Below are 19,811 nucleotides of genomic sequence, written 5' to 3' on the forward strand. Positions count from 1 at the left end.
AGGTAGCTGGGATGCCGAAAGTTTGCTTTGAAAACTAAAAATACGGAGCGATATATCCAAAAATCGATGACTCTTGACATGCGACACACCGTTGGAAAGCTATTCGTGTGTGCTTGCCCATCATGTAAAAATCGAAGGTGCTGGGCACATGAATAACGCGTAGGCAGGCGTAGAACGTCGAGAGAAAAATTGTTCCGTGCACGCCATGCTTGCACCATACATTCGTGCGACGAAGAATTTCTGCCTTTTGGTCACGTGATTGAAGTAGTACTATTATATTATTGATATTACGGAGAAGCAGACTCACTGCACTCTGACAGAGACTAACAAGAAGACTGACAAACGGACTCTCGACTACAACATCACGCATGCTCGTATCACACATGCACACGACTAGACGAGACAGTTTGGGGAATGTCATTACACAGGAAAACAACACATCATTTTACAACAGTGTTTGCGTGTTGCGCAACGGTCTCTGAGAGTGAAAGACTTTTCATGGCTTTGTTGTACGTGTTCTTTGGTTTTATTTTGTAGTGTTCTCTTATTGACTTTGTTGCATTGGTTTGGTTGCACTTGCAGTCTTCTGTGCACCATGGAACTCTTACGCCAGTGTCACGTGTGCAACATTGTTTTGCGCGCATGCTCATATGCTGCCACGATGTTTGTCTTTTCTTTAGTTATCAGTTTTTCCCCGTCGTGTCCGGTCTGCCTGTTTGTCCGTCTCCATTCGAATTATGTAGAACTTTTAGTTCAGTTGCCTTGTTGTGTGTGGTGAGTCGGATGGGCGGGGAGGCTGGGCCCCTGACGCCTGGAGAACATGTGCTGGTGCACAAAATTGTGTGAGCCTTAATCCGTATAGTGATGTTGCAATTGTGAACGCAACATTGTGCACATGGATCTAGAAACTATGACAAGTGCTCCTCTGGATGGTTGGCAGAATCTGTAATGCTAAAATGTCCTCCGAGGTACATGATGTGTCGCCTGCATGCAAGCTGAAACTCGTATGTGTTGTTTTGCGATTGTTGTGTTCCTTCAGAGAGACGAATCAAACCGAAACGTGCTTGGAAATTGTACCAAACAACAACTCAGAATCAGTCAGACCAAAGGCATGGTGCCTGGATGATGCAAAAAGGACAGAACATCTTTCTGTGGGATACACCCAGAATCCAATGTGCAGCAGATGATATTCGCCTACAGATGAGACTATCCCTAGAGGACAATGAACCAAGCAGTCAGCTGACTGGCGATGAAAGTCAAAATGGCAAACTGCCTGGGAAAGATGTTGAACAAACACTGCGACCCAATGATCCACTGCGTACAATGGTACTTGTTGGGAACAGTGAAATAATTGATGAATTACTCTATAGCAAAGGCATTGCGGATCCCGAGGAGCTGTCTAACGTATCCAACCAGGCAACAAACTCCAGTGGCTCCAGTGTCTGCTTCTTTGTTGACTCGAGCAGCAACCACTGCTCTGATGTCTACATTGTCGTTAGACTGCACGAGAGGGAAGATGCTGATGTCCAGAAAGCACTTCTAAAACTGGCCATGGAAGCATCACCAACAGTGCTCTTTCTTCACAATGATGTACAGCGTGCAACTGATGAGACCATCCTCTCACCTCCGAAAATGGAGTTCTCTGATTTCCTGGAGAATACTAGATGTGAGCAGCGAACTCAACCGAACTCAACCGAGCAGCGAACTCAACCGGATGAGGTGTTTGGGCCGCTGAATATCCTTCTGGGAGCTTTTGAATATTTCAACTGCGTCTACTCTTTATCACACCCAACACCATCGCTCACTGTTGCACTCGTCCAGCCGGATAGTATCACCTATGGCTCAGGTGGATCAAGTGTGATGAGAGAGAAAAAAGTCACACACATCAAGCAGCTATTGACTGAGATATCTCACAAGCCATTCGGCGGCTGCAACAATGTGCCACTTGTGACCGAACCAATCGCATGCTCGACTCAAGATCTTAATCCAGCCCTCTTGCTATGTGAGCAAACTGCTCGCTTCAAGGAATGGTTTATGAATGTCACGAAGGCTTTGCCTATGACAATCGTGCTCGCAATTGACAAGACTGGTGCCAATGTCCTTAAAGATGAAGACCAACATGTACAAGAACAGGTTGGCCGCCAGCTTGAAATCAAACCGCAGATCACATCTTCGGCAGGCTCTCCACAAATATGTGCCACTAATGACTTTGACTGCCACAGTGCCATTGGAGAAAGTCACTATTCTGCTGCGTCAGCAGCCACTTCAACACTGTATGGCCCAAGCGAAGAGTGCCACCAAGCTGAAGTGCGCTTGCCTGATCCAAAGGCTGTGAAATGCCAGTGCTTTCCCACCCAGATAACAGCTGAGAAACTAACCACTGTCAAGGTCACTGATGACTCAGTGAAAATGTTCTATGACTTGGACCGGATGAACCCATGGAAAGATGATTGGGTTGGAATTAACGGGCAAGCCTATGTAACAACAGTACTGGCAGACGATGAATTGTTTGCTATGGACGTTATTGACTTTTGCTGTGGTGGTTTGATGAAGTTATTCCATCATCCAAACAGCACTGATTCAACCAATGGTGATCACGGGCTGAGCTCTACCGCTGCGGCTGCTGCTTCAACTAATGTCACTGAGGGTAATAAACCAATGTGTTTGGAGAGCCAGAGGCAGGCCCGACTTATCATGTTCTCGAAGGCTGTTGGCGCCAGGATCCAGAACTTTCTTTCCTTTCAAGGCCTCGATTTGCTGGGGTGTAAACATTTCGCTGATGCCGATATCGCTATGTTGGTCCCAGCCCTTGCACTCAGCAACCTGTTCGTTATTTGCTCACGCAAGCCTGAAGCTGCATTGCAGAGACTACTGCCAGCGTTGCGCTTCCTGAAACAGAGACTCGTTCAACAGTGCGAACCCAGCGAATATGGCCAGAGGATAGAACTAGACAAGGAAGTTGTGGACAGTCAACTGTTTTCAGCACGGGTACTGATCATTCGAACATGTGATGATGGTCAGCCTTCGACAGGCTTGGAGCTACCAGAACAGGAGAAACGCCTGCTAAAGTGCTTTTTCAAGGGCCCATTTGAGATGCCGCACAGGCAAGTGGTTGGCAAAGACTTGGAAGGTCGTCGAAAAGCCGCACGTGTTATCAGCCTGTCCATCAAAGATGCTTTAAGTCAACAAAGGACCTCATCATTCAACTCAACCGAGCTCTCAAACTATCTCTCAGCTACCCTCAGCGCGATTGCAACAAACAACTTTGAAGCCCTATCGTTGACAAAAGTGTTTGAGAAGGAGGCAATTGATTTCCTCTTGAAGGTGGTTTGTGCTCTCCAAAATGGGTACTGGGGTGAAGACATCTGTTCGAGCGCAGAACTGGATGACTGGGATATCAGTACATCAACCCAAGGTCCATACAACTGGGCAGAGGATGCTAACCTACCACTAGGTCTGCCTGAAGATCTGAAAAAGGTGCGATCCAAAGACAATGCAATCTCGTCACTTCGGAAAGCAACATGGTGCTACGGCAAGACTCAATGCGAGTTGATCAGCACCCTCCGCAAGGACATTCACCAGAAAGCGCAACTCAACAGAGAAGTCTCACGGAAGCAAGATTGGAAACAGATGCAACCACAGGACCTTGAAAAGGACATGGGAGAAAAGATCCGCAAACTCACCATGAGACGTCATCGCGGTGTCAAGGCCATGGCAAATCGGCACATCAACGATCTCCGAGTCCGGAAGAACCTCAAGGAAATTGTTGATAGCTACCTGGTCACTTTCCAGGAATTTTGGCAGCCTTGCTTCAGGAAATGCAAGGAATGCCACTTCTGCTGTCTCAAGCCATCTGGCCACAAAGAAACATTGAAGGATGAATGTGATTGCATGGATATCGATGACACTGAAAGAAAACATATCTGCAGCAAAGAGTGCATCATCTGCAAAGAGGTGCGCGAGGATGGTGAAAAACAGCTTTGTCTGTTGCCTGCTGGTCACAAGGATGATTTTTGCAGATGCTGGCCTGAAAATGGAAAGCTGCCGTACGGCCACGGCTGTGAAGAAGATTGCATGTATTCTGAGGCACTGGTTCATGCCACAGGAAAAGCCGACGGAAAGTGTTGTGACTTTCTTCATCACGACAAGCTGAGTGGGAAGCCCACCCACAGATGCGAGTTACCAGCTGAAAAGCACACCTGTCCAAAGATGTGCTACTTCTCCGGCACTGAGGTCAAATGTCCCAATCATTGCAGCAAGTTTGGCATGGAGATTAAAGAAGCACATGGGCACTTCTGCCTCGCTGAACACTGTTGTCCAGAATACTGTCAGGCACCTGGACGATGTGTGCCACCTGCAACAACAGTAGAACGCAACATATGTGCAAGAACAAGCGACACAGAGAAAGCAAGGTGTACGCACATGATTGAAGCAGGATATGAAAACCACTTTGCCAAGGAAGCAGAGCATGTATGCACTTTGGGTAAAGAAGAGCACTACTGTGACAAGCAATGCATACTCTGCAACAAGTGGTGTGAACTGCTCTACGACCACGGCGGCTTGTGTGACATTCGCCATGGACTGATCGAAAACGTATCGTCTGCTATGGTTTACAACTGCATCAGAAAGGAAGTGGTTCAAGGCCAGGCCAGTATGCAATGCAACACTCTATGCAATGAAGGTGATCGTGGTCATGAACATTTGATACGGCTCACATCAGAAGTTCGAGACCAGGTTCCGCATCAAAAACTATTATCTCGTTACAAAGATGACTCATCCTTTGATAATGCTGACGAATACATTGCTGTCCCACATGCCTACTTCTATGAAGAGTTGCTGCACGTAAAGGATCCACACTCGAAGAAGGATGCTGAAAAATTCAACATGTGTCCAACCAAATGTCCTGAAGAGCATGACTTGACTTCTTTCTGTCAACTTGAGAATGGGCATGATCCAATGCAGCCAGGTGAAGGTGACGGTTTTCACATTGGACATCGTCGCGATGATGAGCGCAAGCAGGATCACCAACAAAATTGGAACATTGAAGGCTGCTACTTCAAATGCGAGCATGATTGTCCATGTCTCTGCACACTAAAGGATAATGGTGCAGATTGCAGAGACAGAAATGACCAGCAATCCATTTGTCAGTTCAAGATGGGGCATGTTAGTGAAGGATGCTCCTGCAGAAAGACCCATGTCTGTGGTAAGGCATGTCCTGCAGTCAATTGTGGAAAGCCCTGCAGCCAGGAAGTGCAGCATGCGGACGATCCGTCAAGCCAATGCTGGTGTGGAAATGCGAAATGTCCTGTACAGTGCCAGGTTAAAGGATGTGATAACCCATGTTATCTCCAAGATGGCAAGCAAGATCACCTTCACGGAAGGAATGGTGGTGACCTTCACCATTGCAATCAACAACACGACTGCAGGGAACTGTGCAGCGTGCCAGCAGTTTGTTTTCTGACAAAAGAAAATGAAAGCCCACCCACTGACATTAAAAAATTTGAGGGTGGTGGCAGTAATGGGTACACTTGGTATTGTAAAAAACCCATCAACCCTGGCAGTATTGAACATAGTGGCGAACACCAATGTGATAAAAGCAGTGTTGAGCACACGTGCACAACCAGCTGTCCACTCTGCCAGTGCTATTGCGTTATGCACAATGATCACCGACGCGACCACTTCATTGAAAACCATGGACGAGTTGTGAATCTCGGAGATGTTCACATTGAGAAGGCAAATGGACGACGACTAGACTTGACTGGTGAAGATATTCATTGTCATCAGCTCTGTGACAAAGCAGGAAGAGGCCACTTGCACGTCGTGCAACAGCAGAAGGGTCACAGCAAATGCACCTCATCTGAATCAGAAGGTCGTTTCTATTGCGATGGCGCCGTTCACAAGTACAGTCATGCTCAGTACTGGAAGACACAAGGTGTGGCAGATCCATACAAACAGAACAGTCCCACGCTATCTGACTTTAACGGATGTCCCACGATGTGCAATAGCCGTGACCATGAAGACAAGTCTACTCCCGTGTACTGCAAACTGGAATTATTTCATCCTCGTGCAACTAGCCTTCCAACTACAATGGCTGGGCATGGCTATGTTGGACAAGCCAACTTTGGAAAAGACCGCAACGAACGTTCTTTGGAAGGATGTGTGTTCGAGTGTTCAAAACATCAATGTGAAGAACCATGTAATTATCGGAAACGTGATGACCAGAGCCAGTGTTTCAATCGCTGCAAATTCAATCGCAGCGAACATGGCAATCAACGATGCAGGTGTGCTGCTAACCATGTTTGTGGAAGACCCTGCCAGGCATTGGGTTGTCGTTCCGTGGTTTGTATTAAAGATCCAGATGAAAAACATTCAACTCATTCATGTGGTGCCGCCAAATGTCTTCAAAAATGCGAGTTTGAATCCTGCAACAGAAATTGTGACCTGGACCACCATCATCACACTGGAGAAAAACACGATTGTGGTGAACGGCATCAATGCAACCGCGATTGTTCTGAGCCAGGTTTATGCGAGAAGCCTGAGGACTCCGTATCTGCGCTGGATGTGAAGTCTAAATGCATCAAGATGTGTGATCCTGGCCAAGCTAACCACCCAAATAAATCTAAGCACCACTGTGGACAAAAGCACAAGTGCGAGAGGCAGTGTCCAGCTTGCAATACGTATTGTGAGAAAGACTACCATAAGGTTGGCACTCATCGCATTCAGCATCATGGCAAGGTGGAAGATCCCACAAAGATCCAAGTTTTCAAAGGTGGCGGAGAACTAGTGGAAGTTAATAGGAGCTTCGTTTCATGTGACCAGGTGTGTGACACTGGAGGAAGGGGCCATAAACATCGGAATCCAAGCCCTCGAGTATTATCCTATGGAAAACCTAAGCCGGTGAACCATGCCGAGTTCTGGCATGCAATGGAGTTTGAAGATCCCTCAAGTGAATCCCAATCAAAGCAGTACATGTCTTGTCACCATGAGTGTCCTCTGAGGCACATTCCAGGTGAAGTCGGCCCATTCCACTGCGAACAGGCGGTTGATCACAATGGTTATCATATATGTGATAGGGAGCATGTCTGCGATGAAGACTGTACTGCCAGCGGAATTTGTGGTGACCGTGACGAGGGCAAGGACAAATGTGTTGTGAGGATAAAACCTGGAGCTCTCAATCACCAAGATCCACACCGATGTGGCAATGACAAGCACAAGTGTGATCGAAAGTGCCCGTGGTGCAACATGGGCTGCAAGTTTCCCTATGGTCATACCCAACCATGTGATCCCACCAACCATGGTGTGATTGATGGCAAATTGTTGAAAGATATCACGATTTTCCAAAGTTCAGGTACTGAATATTCATTTGGAAAAAAAACCAAAGTGACTCTGACTTGCTCCAACATGTGCAATCTTGCCGGAAACTCCCATGTCCATCGTGTCAAGTGCTCTTGCTCCACACCACTCTTCAGCATCCTGGGCACAAACCAACCAAAGGAGTATAGGCGGCATGATCAACGTGACCTAGACTCTGTCCCTCACTTCATCTTCTGGCAAGACAGTGGTTTTAAAGATCCGTATCCAGAAACCACATCCAGCGAGTTCAATTCCTGCGACGCTGAATGTCCAAGGCATGCCGGGAGAGCACCGGAACAACCCCGTGTGTGTGTTGAGCGTCTGTACCATGGGCAGCTTAATTCAGAAAACCACACAGATCACTCAGGAGTGGTTATCGATGGCCACAAGTATCCTTGTCAAGAGCACAGGTGTGGTAAGCCGTGTCCTGCCGAGGTGCCGACGGGAACCTGTGGTCAATCATGCATGAAGCTGTCAGGACATGATGAAGTTGAGGACAAATCCCTTCAAACGCAGTGCTCGTGTGGATACCGTCACCCTTGTCCAACAAAATGCGAGTATGGTTGTGACCAGTTCTGTCAATGCGATCATGAAACTACAGCTGGTGGCAGTGATGCTTTACGGCATCATTGCAATAAAGCCCACAAGTGCAAAGAGCCATGTGCTGCAGATGGTCCATGTCTGCTTGAAGATCCTGATGAACTCGCGCAGTCCCCGCAAATGGAAATCATCGCAGACAGGAACGCTTTTCGGCTTAAATGTGATCATGAAGTTCAAAAGGGCAAGACTAGTCATGGAGACATCCACAGATGCAACAAAGCCAAGCATTCATGCAGTGCAACATGCCCATTTTGTACTTACTACTGTGTTAGATCTTCATCAGGGCACACTGGTCCTCATCAGTTCCAAGCACATGGCCAGGCCAAGCTGTCCTCTACTATGTATCTGTATGATGGCAGTGGTCAGAAGCACACCAGTGTCCCTGAAGGTACAACATGTACAGATGTATGTGGTCAGCTGAAGACTAGCCAGCATCACTACCATGGCATCCCTATGGATGATTACAATCAATTTCTAACTCAGAATAGTGATGCAGAACCGATCATGGTACAAAGAAAGCGTGACAGTGGCAAGATGTATCATGTGAATCATTCAACTTTCTGCAGGGTTTATGACTATCCCAGATTGGAAGGAAGCACATTTGACCAATGTCCTGCAACATGCCCTCGGTGCCAAGATGAAAACGTCATGGTGCCCTGCACCAAGCCATTGCTACATAGCACTACTGGCCCACACAACAAGGAACGTACTGGTGTTTCAATACACACCGGTTCTGGTGGAGGCTGGCACCATTTCCCCTGTGTTCACCATACCTGCAAAGAGCATTGCAGTCACAAAACAGAACATCACACTTGCAAGAAGACTTGTGCACAGAAGTTGCAGCATGATGGTGAATGCAGTTGCAACCAACCTCATCCATGTGGAGCAAAGTGCTTTGTGAATAGCTACTGTCACGGTACATGCTCACTTCCTCATGACCATGACCATGATGAACAGCATCACTGTGGAGGATCGAAATGTCCCAGACCATGCTCCCATTGTGCTGGAAAGTGTGCAACAGATGATCACTTCCATGGGGCACAAGGTACCGCTCTACATGACTGTGCAAGTGGAAAGCATGTGTGCTCTGAATCGCGCCTTCCGACAAATCAAGAATCGCTATGTGAGGGTGGATCAGGAAACTGTGAGGTTTCCGACTCTGATGACATTCGGCGACGGGCGGTGAATGGTGAGGAAATAGACCCCAAGCGACTACCCTGTCAGCAGCTGATTCCAACAGGCCAGACATCTCATCATGGAGCACATAGCCATAGTCCGCTTACCAGCAATCCAGAACATTTCTGCACAGCCCGGTGTCCAATGTGTGGGGAAAGCTGCACTCGAACTGTTCACAGCATTGCTTCAGCACACTCCGTAAACCATAAGTCGGTAATCCATGTTTCTCAACTCAGCAAACATGTATCAAAGCGTCCTCTTTGGTATGTCCGTGATAAGGCGGGAGATCCAGCTAAACACACTGATGGCACATACCCGACATGCGAACAACTTTGCAGGGATATGGGAAGTGGTCACTTGCACACAAAGGAATGCGCAGAGACTGCGGCCGAATGCTTTCAGGAAGTGGGCAAAGTGCATCATCCAGTGCAACACTCGTCAGCAAAGGCCTATGATGGTTTCAGCCATGAACAGTTCTGGAAAAGGATTGGATTTGAGGATCCATGCAGCAGTGAGGAAATTAAAGATTTTCATCGATGCGCTACACTGTGTGGTCATTCAGATCATGCAAGCGCTGGTCCACGATGCCTTGGCATTCAGCTTCATCAAGATATGCAAAAGAAGGAGAACGCTGATGCTAAACGTGAATTCGGTGGGCATTTGTTCGACTGCCAACACAAGTGCCCAAATCCCTGCCATTTTGTTTCTAAATCTAGAAACTGTGAGAATGAAGGGAAATGCAAGTACCATGATGATCACGATCAATCAGTTCAGCCATGCATCTGTACACAATCCAACCATCTCTGCAAAGAACTTTGTCAAGTAGCAGAATATACCTCATCCCTTTGCAACAGCCACTGCAGCCAATACATCATCACGTCAGCGGATGCTGCACATACGACACATCTCTGCACTGAGCGAGGATGCAGTGGTGTCTGTACTGCAGCTGGGTGTGAGCAACATTGCTCTCGGTCACACGGGCATGTCTTGTCCAGTGTTCAAGAAGATCACCTGTGCCATGAGACAGCTCATCCATGCAATGGGCAATGTCAGTTGAGAGGTATTTGCAAGCTGGTGGAGCAAGCTACGCCAGGGTCAATAGCCACAAATGAGTTGAAAAGGATGTGTTGTGCTCGGCCTAAAGGTCACACTGGCGAACACAGATGTTCTGTTTCTGCAGAAGAGCACATGTGTATGACTAAGTGTCCTTTGTGCCAATCCAACTGCACGTTGAAACTGCACAATGATTCAACTCTACACCGAACTGTACATGGTCATCATCCTGCCGGGGAGTATACCTTCAACGCAGCAATTCTCAAGCCAGTACATCTAAATGGTACATCTGAACTGTTTGTTGGAACGACGCAATCTGTAACTTGTGGTGAAATCTGTATGAAGGTGGGACGAGGTCATATGCACCACAACGTTTTACCTCGTGGTGACAAGCTCGAAAACTGCTCTTGTAGACGTCGCTCAGAAGTCCAGCGGCATGAAGATAGTCACTGGCATTCCCATGCTGAATTCTGGACGACGCTGCTCAAGTTTGAAGATCCTCTTGCAGGAGAATACGATCAGCTTGACTCGTTTGCGAAATGTGCCGTTCGGTGCCATGAAGGTCATACAAGCTACTGTGATCTGGACCTGCAGCATGCAAGTGAAGCAAGTCTTGACAAACATGTCCGTGCAGGACACAAGTTTCCACAGTGTCCTACCCCGTGTGCTCAAAAATGCTCAGCAGGATTCCATGAGAAAACCTCACAGTCTGCCGAGTGTTGCAGAATCCGTGATCACGATGACGCACTTCATTTCTGCCAGCGGTGTCATGGCATGCTGTGCAAATCCACGTGTCCTTGGTGCAACAGTCAGTGCAGAAATAAGATTGGCCATGGCGGAAAGCACGTTGTCACGCATAGCATAATCCAGAAGAGCTCGGCAGTTGTCCACAACAAATTATTCAAGCTTGTTGATCATCGTGGCTTGGCATGCCCTGGTGCCTGTGACAAAGCAGGAGAGGGCCATTATCATGTCTTGCAGACTTGTTCAACAGCCAATGGTGAAAGCTGCTTTGAAGGGAAAGAAGGCTACCATTTTGTCAAACATCATAATGGTACTGACTGCTGCACCCATGACTCATTTTGGAACGAGCTCTCCAAAATAGCAATGGTAAGTTGCTTTGCATGATCATACTTTTCATTTGCTTCTTGCATCACCATAGAGCCAATCACATGTGCTGAAATAGAGTGGAATTTTTGAAGACACTCACCATACTAGCCTATCATTAGGATGTGAATGCTGAGGACAGGACATTGTAGTTTTACTGCCTTTCCTCGCACGCCGCACTGCAGCTGATGTAGACACTTCTAAGTGGGCTGTGTTGACAGTACTTGACTCTCTTTTTCAGGTTAGGAGTTGCTAGAATTTTCCACTTACCGGTGGATCTGCCATTATATTATATGTGGAGGGATGTAGATCACAATGTAGATAACAATGTTATGTCCATTATGTCAAACAGTTCATTAGCAAATCTATTACAGAAGCCACTAGGAAATCTGATGAGGCCTCTTGCACCAATACTCTTCATAATCGGCTAGGGCTGAAACGATTACATTGATTACTCAGTAATTATTCATTAGAAAAGATATCGAACGGATACGTTAGTTGCTATCGGCTTGAAAGGAGTACAAATGTTGACAATGGGAGATAATATTTCTACCATGCATACATTCATGGGTCGCGCCGACAGTGACGTTCTTTCTTCGTTGCCCATGTTTGTCTGGTCATACTGTACTGAGAAACTTGCCGACCTGAATCTCGACGTAGTGGCAGTTGGTGATTGCAATTCGAAAGAAGTATAGATACTCCACTGCACACAAATCAGGTCCGAAAGTTAGCTCGTACCCGAAAGTTAGTACGGGTGTGACCACTAACTTCGAAAGTGGTTCTGTACTTATTTATGTTGTGAACCCTCTGATTCTCTAAAGTGTCAGGAACGAATGACCACACGGCACGAGGACAACTATTGATTCTCAACAGTATAATTATTGACTTCGATCGACTAATTACAATGAATAACCACATGTAACACTAAAACCACCAGGTAGTTATAGCGTGAAAATGACAGCGTATATGAGAAAAGCATACGCATACAACATACAAGTACAGCGCACACAGCAAACCGCACATAGCGCCTGTAGCGTATACCACGTCGTGAAAATCAGCGGTACGGCGGAGTCGGGATACAACTGCATTGAAACGAACACAATGTTACAAGCGAGAAGGCCTTTCACTCTTGAGAACTTGTGGTTTCGCAACATTCTCCCCACCAAAGGGCTTCTCACCGCCGTACAACAACTCACAAGTCAAAAGTGACCGGGGCTCTGACTACACGCCCAGAACGAGTCATCCGCTGCTGTGGGGGTGGCCAAGGTGGAATATCACTACTGCTCACCACTTCGGCCAACTCGATTTCGCGAAGCTTGCCGCTGTGGGATGTCACACACGAAACGGTCACCGGTCCACTTCGACGTGGGGCGGACGCTGGACCAGACAACACACACCCGATAATTTCACCAAGCTTGCAGGTCTGGGCTGTCACACACGACACGGTCACTGGGCCACTGCCTTGTGGGGCGAACGCCGGACCAGATAACATACATCCGATCTCCGTGTTCCACACAGTCTCGCCGCTCACTTCTTCCGTGCTAACCAGTATCGCCCTTCTCATTTCCTTAGCTTCTACGCCTTGCGCTTCTACGTCTTGCGCCTCTACGTCTTGCGCCTCTACGTCTTGCGCCTCTACGTCTTGCGCCTCTACGTCTTGCGCCTCTACGTCTTGCGCCTCTACGTCTTGCGCCTCTACGTCTTGCGCCTCTACGTCTTGCGCCTCTACGTCTTGCGCCTCTACGTCTTGCGCCTCTACGTCTTGCGCCTCTACGTCTTGCGCCTCTACGTCTTGCGCTTCTACGTCGTTCGGCCGAGACTCCAGCTGCTTCTGAGCGTCTCCGACCGATGTCGCCATACACGGCACCGTCGCAGTGGGCCTTGGATCTGATCCTCCCACTGGCTTCAAATTCCTCTGACCGCTGCTTGTCTGTAAGTAAAGTCTTCCACGCCTTGTCCGGCGTCCTTCCGAGCGAGGCAAGCAAATCTTGCTTTGCTTCCTCATATGTACTGATGGCGATGCGCTCGTTCATCTTCTTGAGCTTTTTGTTAAACTCTGTGCGGAGCGCACCCTCTCGCCGTCTAGCACTGCGCTCTTCAAACTCCTCGCACTGTCGGAGCCTCTTCTTCACATGTTCCCTCTACTCATCGCCTTCCAATCCTAACAGAATTCCATTGGCGATAAAGCGGGCTTCAATGATCCATAGTTCCTGTGCCATGCTCGTTTCGTATCCTGGCGTGGTCGCCAAATGTTGTGAGCCCTCTGGTTGTGAACCCTCTGAGCGCCTGTAGCGTATACCACGTCGTAAACATCAGCGGTACGGCGGAGTCGGGATACAACTGCATTGAAACGAACACAATGTCACAAACGAGAAGGCCTTTCACTCTTGAGAACTTGTGGTTTCACAACAGGGCTTTTACTGTAAGGAGGTATCACGATCGTTCAGCCCTATAGTCGTTACATTGCTAATACTCTGCTGCAGATATCGTCCACCTTCTGCTAAGACACCAGATATAGCAAGGTACTGCCAGGCCAACTCGTTAACACATGCACATACACGTCACCCCCTGGTGTCCAAGCCTGCTTGGATTTGGTGTTTAATAACCATGCCAATCTCTCGTCTTGTGTCGAAATTGACTGCCCTCTGGGCGCCTCACACCATGCCGTTGTGTACTGCCAGTTCGACATCCCATTGCCTCAGTCTCCCCGCGAAACTACGCCTCAAGCTCAGGAGCCTAACCCTGTGTCTTTCGATCTCTGACACGTTACACCTGCTGTGTGGGAGGCGGTCAATGCAGACTTAGACTCAGTACCGTGAAACTCACTAATATCCTCAGACGTGGACAGTGCACTTTGTAACCTGCACAGTGTCCTGAAGACTGTGCTGTCCAAGTACGTTCCCCTTTATGGCTCCCGCAAACCAAATCGAACTCCCTCAACCCCAGGGTCCACACACAAATATCACCCATGAGTTTCCACTGAACTATGCAAGGTAGGCCCGTCGCAATGACTTTGGAGGTGGGGCGGCCGTGGAAGGGGGGTCCGGGCGTCATCCCCCGGAAAATTTTCAAAAATTGAAGCCAATTGCAAGCATTTCCGGGCATTTGGTGCCATTTCAGTGTAACTACAATGAAAGACTTTTTGATTCTGCAACAAACCAAGAAGACGCTACAATTGGGGACATGGGTTCTTCAATATCTTCCCACGGGAAAAAATTCCAACAATTGAAGCCAATTTGCAAGCATTTCCAGGCATTTGGTGCCATTTCAGTGTGTTGTGTGCAATGAAAGACTGTTTTGATTCTGCAATAAACCACAATCGGGGACAAGGATTCTTCATTATTTGCCACGTTTGGGCTGAGCTGCGATCATCACTGATCATGGAGTGTGCTCCAAAAAAAAAAAAAAAAAAAAAAAAAAAAACGGCCGAAAAAGTGGGGCGGCCTCAGCCGCCCCAGCTGTGACGGCCTTGCAAGGCTATCAAGTTGAAGCATGACCTGTTCAGCCTCTCCAAAAAATTCCCTACGGACTACAACCTATCAGCAAATAAGGCACAGCAGAACACGGTGAGACATCTCTCCCGCTCGTGCCACCGCCAGTACATTCGTTCAATCAAAACAACACTTACCTCAGGCAGCACTACGCTTCATCAGTTTGTCCGCAGCCAGCGATCGCACAAAGTAAAACCTGGAATCCCTGATATTGCAAGCCCTGATGGGCTGCTGGTGTCTGACAGCTTTCAAAAAAGCAACCATCCTCAACAAGCAGTTTACCGCTGTCACGGTGCCTGATGACCCACGTTTAGTAATACCCCCTCTCCAATATGACACTTGTCTTACTCGCCAAGTCACCGGCCCACGTTCGCACCACTACAGCAAATGGTCGTATAGCAATCTCAAACCTGAAATCTGGGAAAGTGCCAGGGCTAGACGGTATCACGAACATTATGATAAAGAAGCTAGCTTCTGCGATTTCTTTTCCACTTTATAGCCGCCTATTTAACCCGGCTCTCCTTTACCACAGGCAAGTTTCCTACTGACTGGAAACTGGCTAAAATCGTGCCTATTTACAAGTGCAACGGCAGCAAGTCCCAAGCTAGCAACTATCGCCCAATTTCCCTCCTGTCCTGTATTTCCAAACTTTGCAAACGGCTCTTCTTCAATCAATTATATTAATTATATTTCTCCTGCTCTGGATCCCGCTGGGTTTCGTCGTGGCGACTCGACCGCTCTAGAGCTCACCAAGCTGATCCAAGACATTGCCGACCATCGTCATATGGGGCGGAAAGTTGCCATGTGCTTTTGTAGTAGCTGGCCCTCGGAGACAATTTCACACACTCGAACAAAGCACTCACTTTGTGGTTTCACGAATACTCGTTAGGACAGAATTATTAGTTGCACACTCGGCAAGCAAAGATAAGAAGTGAAAGAACACAAGAAAAGAACATTGCAAGAAGACAAAACACACGGCGAGCGGCAGCCATGTTTTTAGGTCATCAACCAATCAGCAATCTATATAAACCGGTCGCCGACGAAATTCTAGAATATTCCACAGCTGTGAACTGTGATTGGTTAATTATGCTAATGTTCTAGAACAATAACACTAGCAGCCAATCACAGTTCACAACAGACAGTCATATGGGTAAAGTGGGGAAATACGGGTTTAGCCATACACGACTCATACATTACTCACGAGCGACTCACGGAAAGGGTAATAACATGCAGATACAAAATACGCAAGGAGAGAAAAATGTAACTAACTGCCCATCTTGGGGTTTGAACCTAGGAATCTGTATCAACACAAGCTCTACAAATAAATACTACCTCGTACGACCTCGAGAAAGCTTTCGACACCGTGTGGCACCGTGTACTACTTGCGGAACTTTCCAAAGTTTTCGGTGTGCGTGGCGCAGTGCTGGAGTGGATTACAGACTACCTATCCGGCAGAATGCAAGTTGTCTTTGTAGCTGAACTTCTCTCAGATGCGTCACCTGTTCTGTCCGGAGTGCCCCAGCGATCCATCCTTGGACCTCTCCTTTTCCTAGTGTATATTAATGACCTTCCCAGTCATGTTGAAAGTGTGTCCTTATTTGCCGACGATACTGCGCTGCTCCGGCTCAATGTGAGTCTAGACAGGCTGCGAGACAGTCTCCAGCGCGGTATCAACAAGTCCATCATTGGATGACTACCTGGAGACTAAGATCTAATATCGCCAAGAATGAGATCTTATTCACGCCGAACTCAGAGCCAACCCATGTATCCCTCACAGACATCACAGTGGTAAAGCAACACAAGCATCTTGAAGAAGACATTGGTGCGACTTCGGCGATACTTGGGGAATTGTGTGTTGCTCCCCGCGTGAGAGCTTGCCACGCTGTTCCTGCCGACTTGAATTCTCACTTGACTGACTCACGACTGCCATCCAGAGCACACGAGAAGTTCATCGAACCTTCCACTCGGCAAACCTGCAAGAAAGCACCACTCCCTGCTCCATACACAGTGTTTCGAGTCAAGCTCAACTGATGAGGGGCGAATTCCCCGAAACACTGTGTATTGAGCAGGGAGTGGTGCTTTCTTGCAGGCTTGCCGAGTGGAAGGTTCGATGGACTTCTCGTGTGCTCTGGATGGCAGTCGTGAGTAAGTCAAGTGAGAATTCAATTCGTCAGGAACAGTGCAAGCTCCCACGTAGGGAGCAACACACAATTCCACAAGCATCTTGGTTTGGTCAGTGACTCAGACTAATCGTTTAGTAGACATGTCAACTGTGTCTGTAGCAAAGTCAGTAAGGCTGTTGGTTACCTCGTGTCTCACTGCTCCCATCTACTGCTTGAGTTCATTCGCCCTTTTCATCATTGCTATTATTCTCCCCATTTTGCTCTATTGCTCAACCGCCTGGTCATCCCACTAAGTAAATCTTTAATGAGTACCCTGGAAGTCCACAATAAGAGGATACTGAAAGTCCTTTCCCGCAAACCATCATACTTTCCTTCTGCCGAGCTGTATGATATGTTTAACACCTTCCCCATCTATAGTCAAGCGGATTGAAAACTGTATATTGTTGTTCATTCTATTCCGATGATCTCGACAAAGCCCCGCCACACTTGCGTAAATATAACTGTTTTTTTACCACACGTCCTACACGTAATTCCTGCACTTTGCCTAAAGCTCGAACATCAGCTTATACCAGATCTCCGTTTTCATGGTTTGACCGTATTGTCCAATGGTCTTGCCAGTATCGTCATCGACATGCATGTACATTCGTCAACGTCCTTCACAGCTGAAACTTTTAGCTCGTGCTTGTCTTGGTTGCACTCACCTTCCCCTCCTATGTTATCATATAACTTAGAACCTTCCAAGTTGGAAGGCTGTTGGAGTGCGCATCCAAGATGTACTAGAGCTGATAGCCAGTTAGTTGTAGAACGTCAGTACCATCGGTCAGTGTCGTGCAATGTTATCGCATGAGCTGATTGTCAAGTAACTGGTCGTGTAAGTGGACATAATACAATGCAGCATACCGGTAACTTGTAGTTTCTTGGTCCTTTTTCTTTTTTTAAAAATAATATTCCTTTTCGATAATTGCATTATTGCCTTCTGTGTCTTTTGTGCATTCTGATTTCTAGCCTGCTATACGCCGATGAAGTGATTGGTCCAAGTCAATTTCAGGTCAGTAAACATTTGATGGAGCTACATTATATCAACATCGACCGCTTCTTGTTGGATTTCAGAGCAAGAAGTACTAGATCCTGTGACTCTGCGATTAATAACAAGATTGCACTTGAAGTAGTTTGTTCTAGTGCTCAGTTTACATTCTTTTTATGTTTGTTTTCCAAACACTCTTCCCAACAATTGAACCATGTGTCCCCCGACACAGTGCAGTTGATCATATCTTATGTTTTGAGGTGATTTTCACTAGCGCTGGTACTGATTGTTCAACCACCGAGTTAGGTTAGGTGGCTGAACAATCAGCCATTTATAGATATCTTTCTGGTTGAATGGTGGGAATTATTACTATGCCCACGCTTAAATTGATTAGTATGATATGGAACGCGAGTAACTTGGAGTCTTACAGATAGCAATGGTGGCTTCTGTTCCAATTGCCAAGGCAATCTATCCACTCACTGTTTCATTCATATTTCCAACAAACTGCACTTTGGTAATGCATGTGTACATGGTCATCCAACTATCACACAAATTTACTGGTAAATTGCTTTGTTTTTGTCCGCACATTTCATTGTTCCCTATCCGAGTGCAGGATGCATGTACTACGCAGCATTCTAGATGTTGTAGGCACCAATCAGAACTTGATTCCATTGCAATAGGACACATGTCATTTGTGTGGCTGTGTGTGGCTTTCTCCATAAAGCGATTACTAGTACTTTGTTTCCATCATTTACTTTGTATGTGTACATCTTATCAGCTGCCTTTCATGCTCATTTCTTCATGTTTGATACCGCATACTGCCTCTCACTATTGGCTTCATGCATTGGGATAGTTCCAGGGCACTGCAGAGCAATGCATTCTTTTGCAGCTGTATGAGCTACAGTGTACTGTGCCGCATTCGGACATTGTGCCTAGTCCTAGTGAAGGGCCTAAACGGGCAGAACTGTTCCATGGGGGAGTCGCCATTGTATTTTAGCTCAAGCGTTTTCTTCCTTGCGTGTTTCACTACTTCGTACATGTATTCAACGTTTTTTGTTTTGTTACTGTGACCCGCTTGTACTGATTCTCATACCAATGTCCTTCTTTACTCATTCTAGAATGACTATCTTCCAATACTTTAGCTCTTCTGCCAGTATCCTGTAGTTTTCTTCTCCCTGTTTCTTTAGAGAGAGCCCGGGTCAAGTTATAGAGGCGATGTAATCTTCTATTCAACAGCATAATTTTTTTTTCTTTCAGGCCATGTATTCATGCCTTCTGCCATGCAAACCAGCTGAAACTTAGAGTCATCAAGGTTTATTGTGTTTGTTTGATACTTCTTTTACGCAGTTTGAAGTAGACCATTTTAAATTTCATCATCAGCCAATGTTTTGATTGTGAGTGTTATCATTTTTCATGATAATAAGGAACACTGTATCATGTGACGACAATGACACATGGTACCATTGAGAAGCCGTTCAAGTACCGTATTTTCCGGAGTAAGAGCCGCACTTGAGACATCAGTAACTCACCCAAAAAAGGGGTTGCAGCTTATACTACATAATTGGTTAAATTAATTCTCGGTGATTCAATGGGGTCGATGTTTGTGACCAAAAAAAACAGTGCGTGTGGCTTATACTCCGGAATGTATAGTATTTTCTTGGGTTGAGACCACACCACATTCCACTTGGTAGCGCAAGTGAATGTTTAGGTTATAAGCCGCACAGTGTATTTATGGCCTATCTCTGTGCAATAGAATAATGTGAGCTGACCAAAGCGTGTGGTGGTACCTACTTCGCACTGTACGCTGTACAGGTTTTCACAGCAAAGACTAAGGGGGTGATTATATGTGCAGCTTCAGCCCGAGCTGGCCGACAGGCGGGCCAG

General features: G+C 46.9%; 1 protein-coding gene across 1 annotated transcript in view; it reads left to right on the forward strand.

Annotated features, from left to right (window-relative positions):
- The window catches only part of LOC135806388 (uncharacterized), a 57,657-nt gene extending 38,260 nt beyond the window's left edge, over positions 1–19,397 (forward strand). The window contains exons 13-14 of the mRNA XM_065320564.1: positions 1,040–11,292; positions 17,909–19,397. Coding sequence (XP_065176636.1) covers positions 1,040–11,292; positions 17,909–17,926 — 10,271 coding nt within the window. The 3' untranslated portion in view covers positions 17,927–19,397. The remainder of the gene's footprint in view (positions 1–1,039; positions 11,293–17,908) is intronic.
- The last annotated feature ends 414 nt before the right edge of the window (positions 19,398–19,811 follow it).

Source organism: Sycon ciliatum, chromosome 1 (genome assembly GCF_964019385.1).
Source record: "Sycon ciliatum chromosome 1, ocSycCili1.1, whole genome shotgun sequence".
NCBI lineage: Eukaryota > Metazoa > Porifera > Calcarea > Leucosolenida > Sycettidae > Sycon > Sycon ciliatum.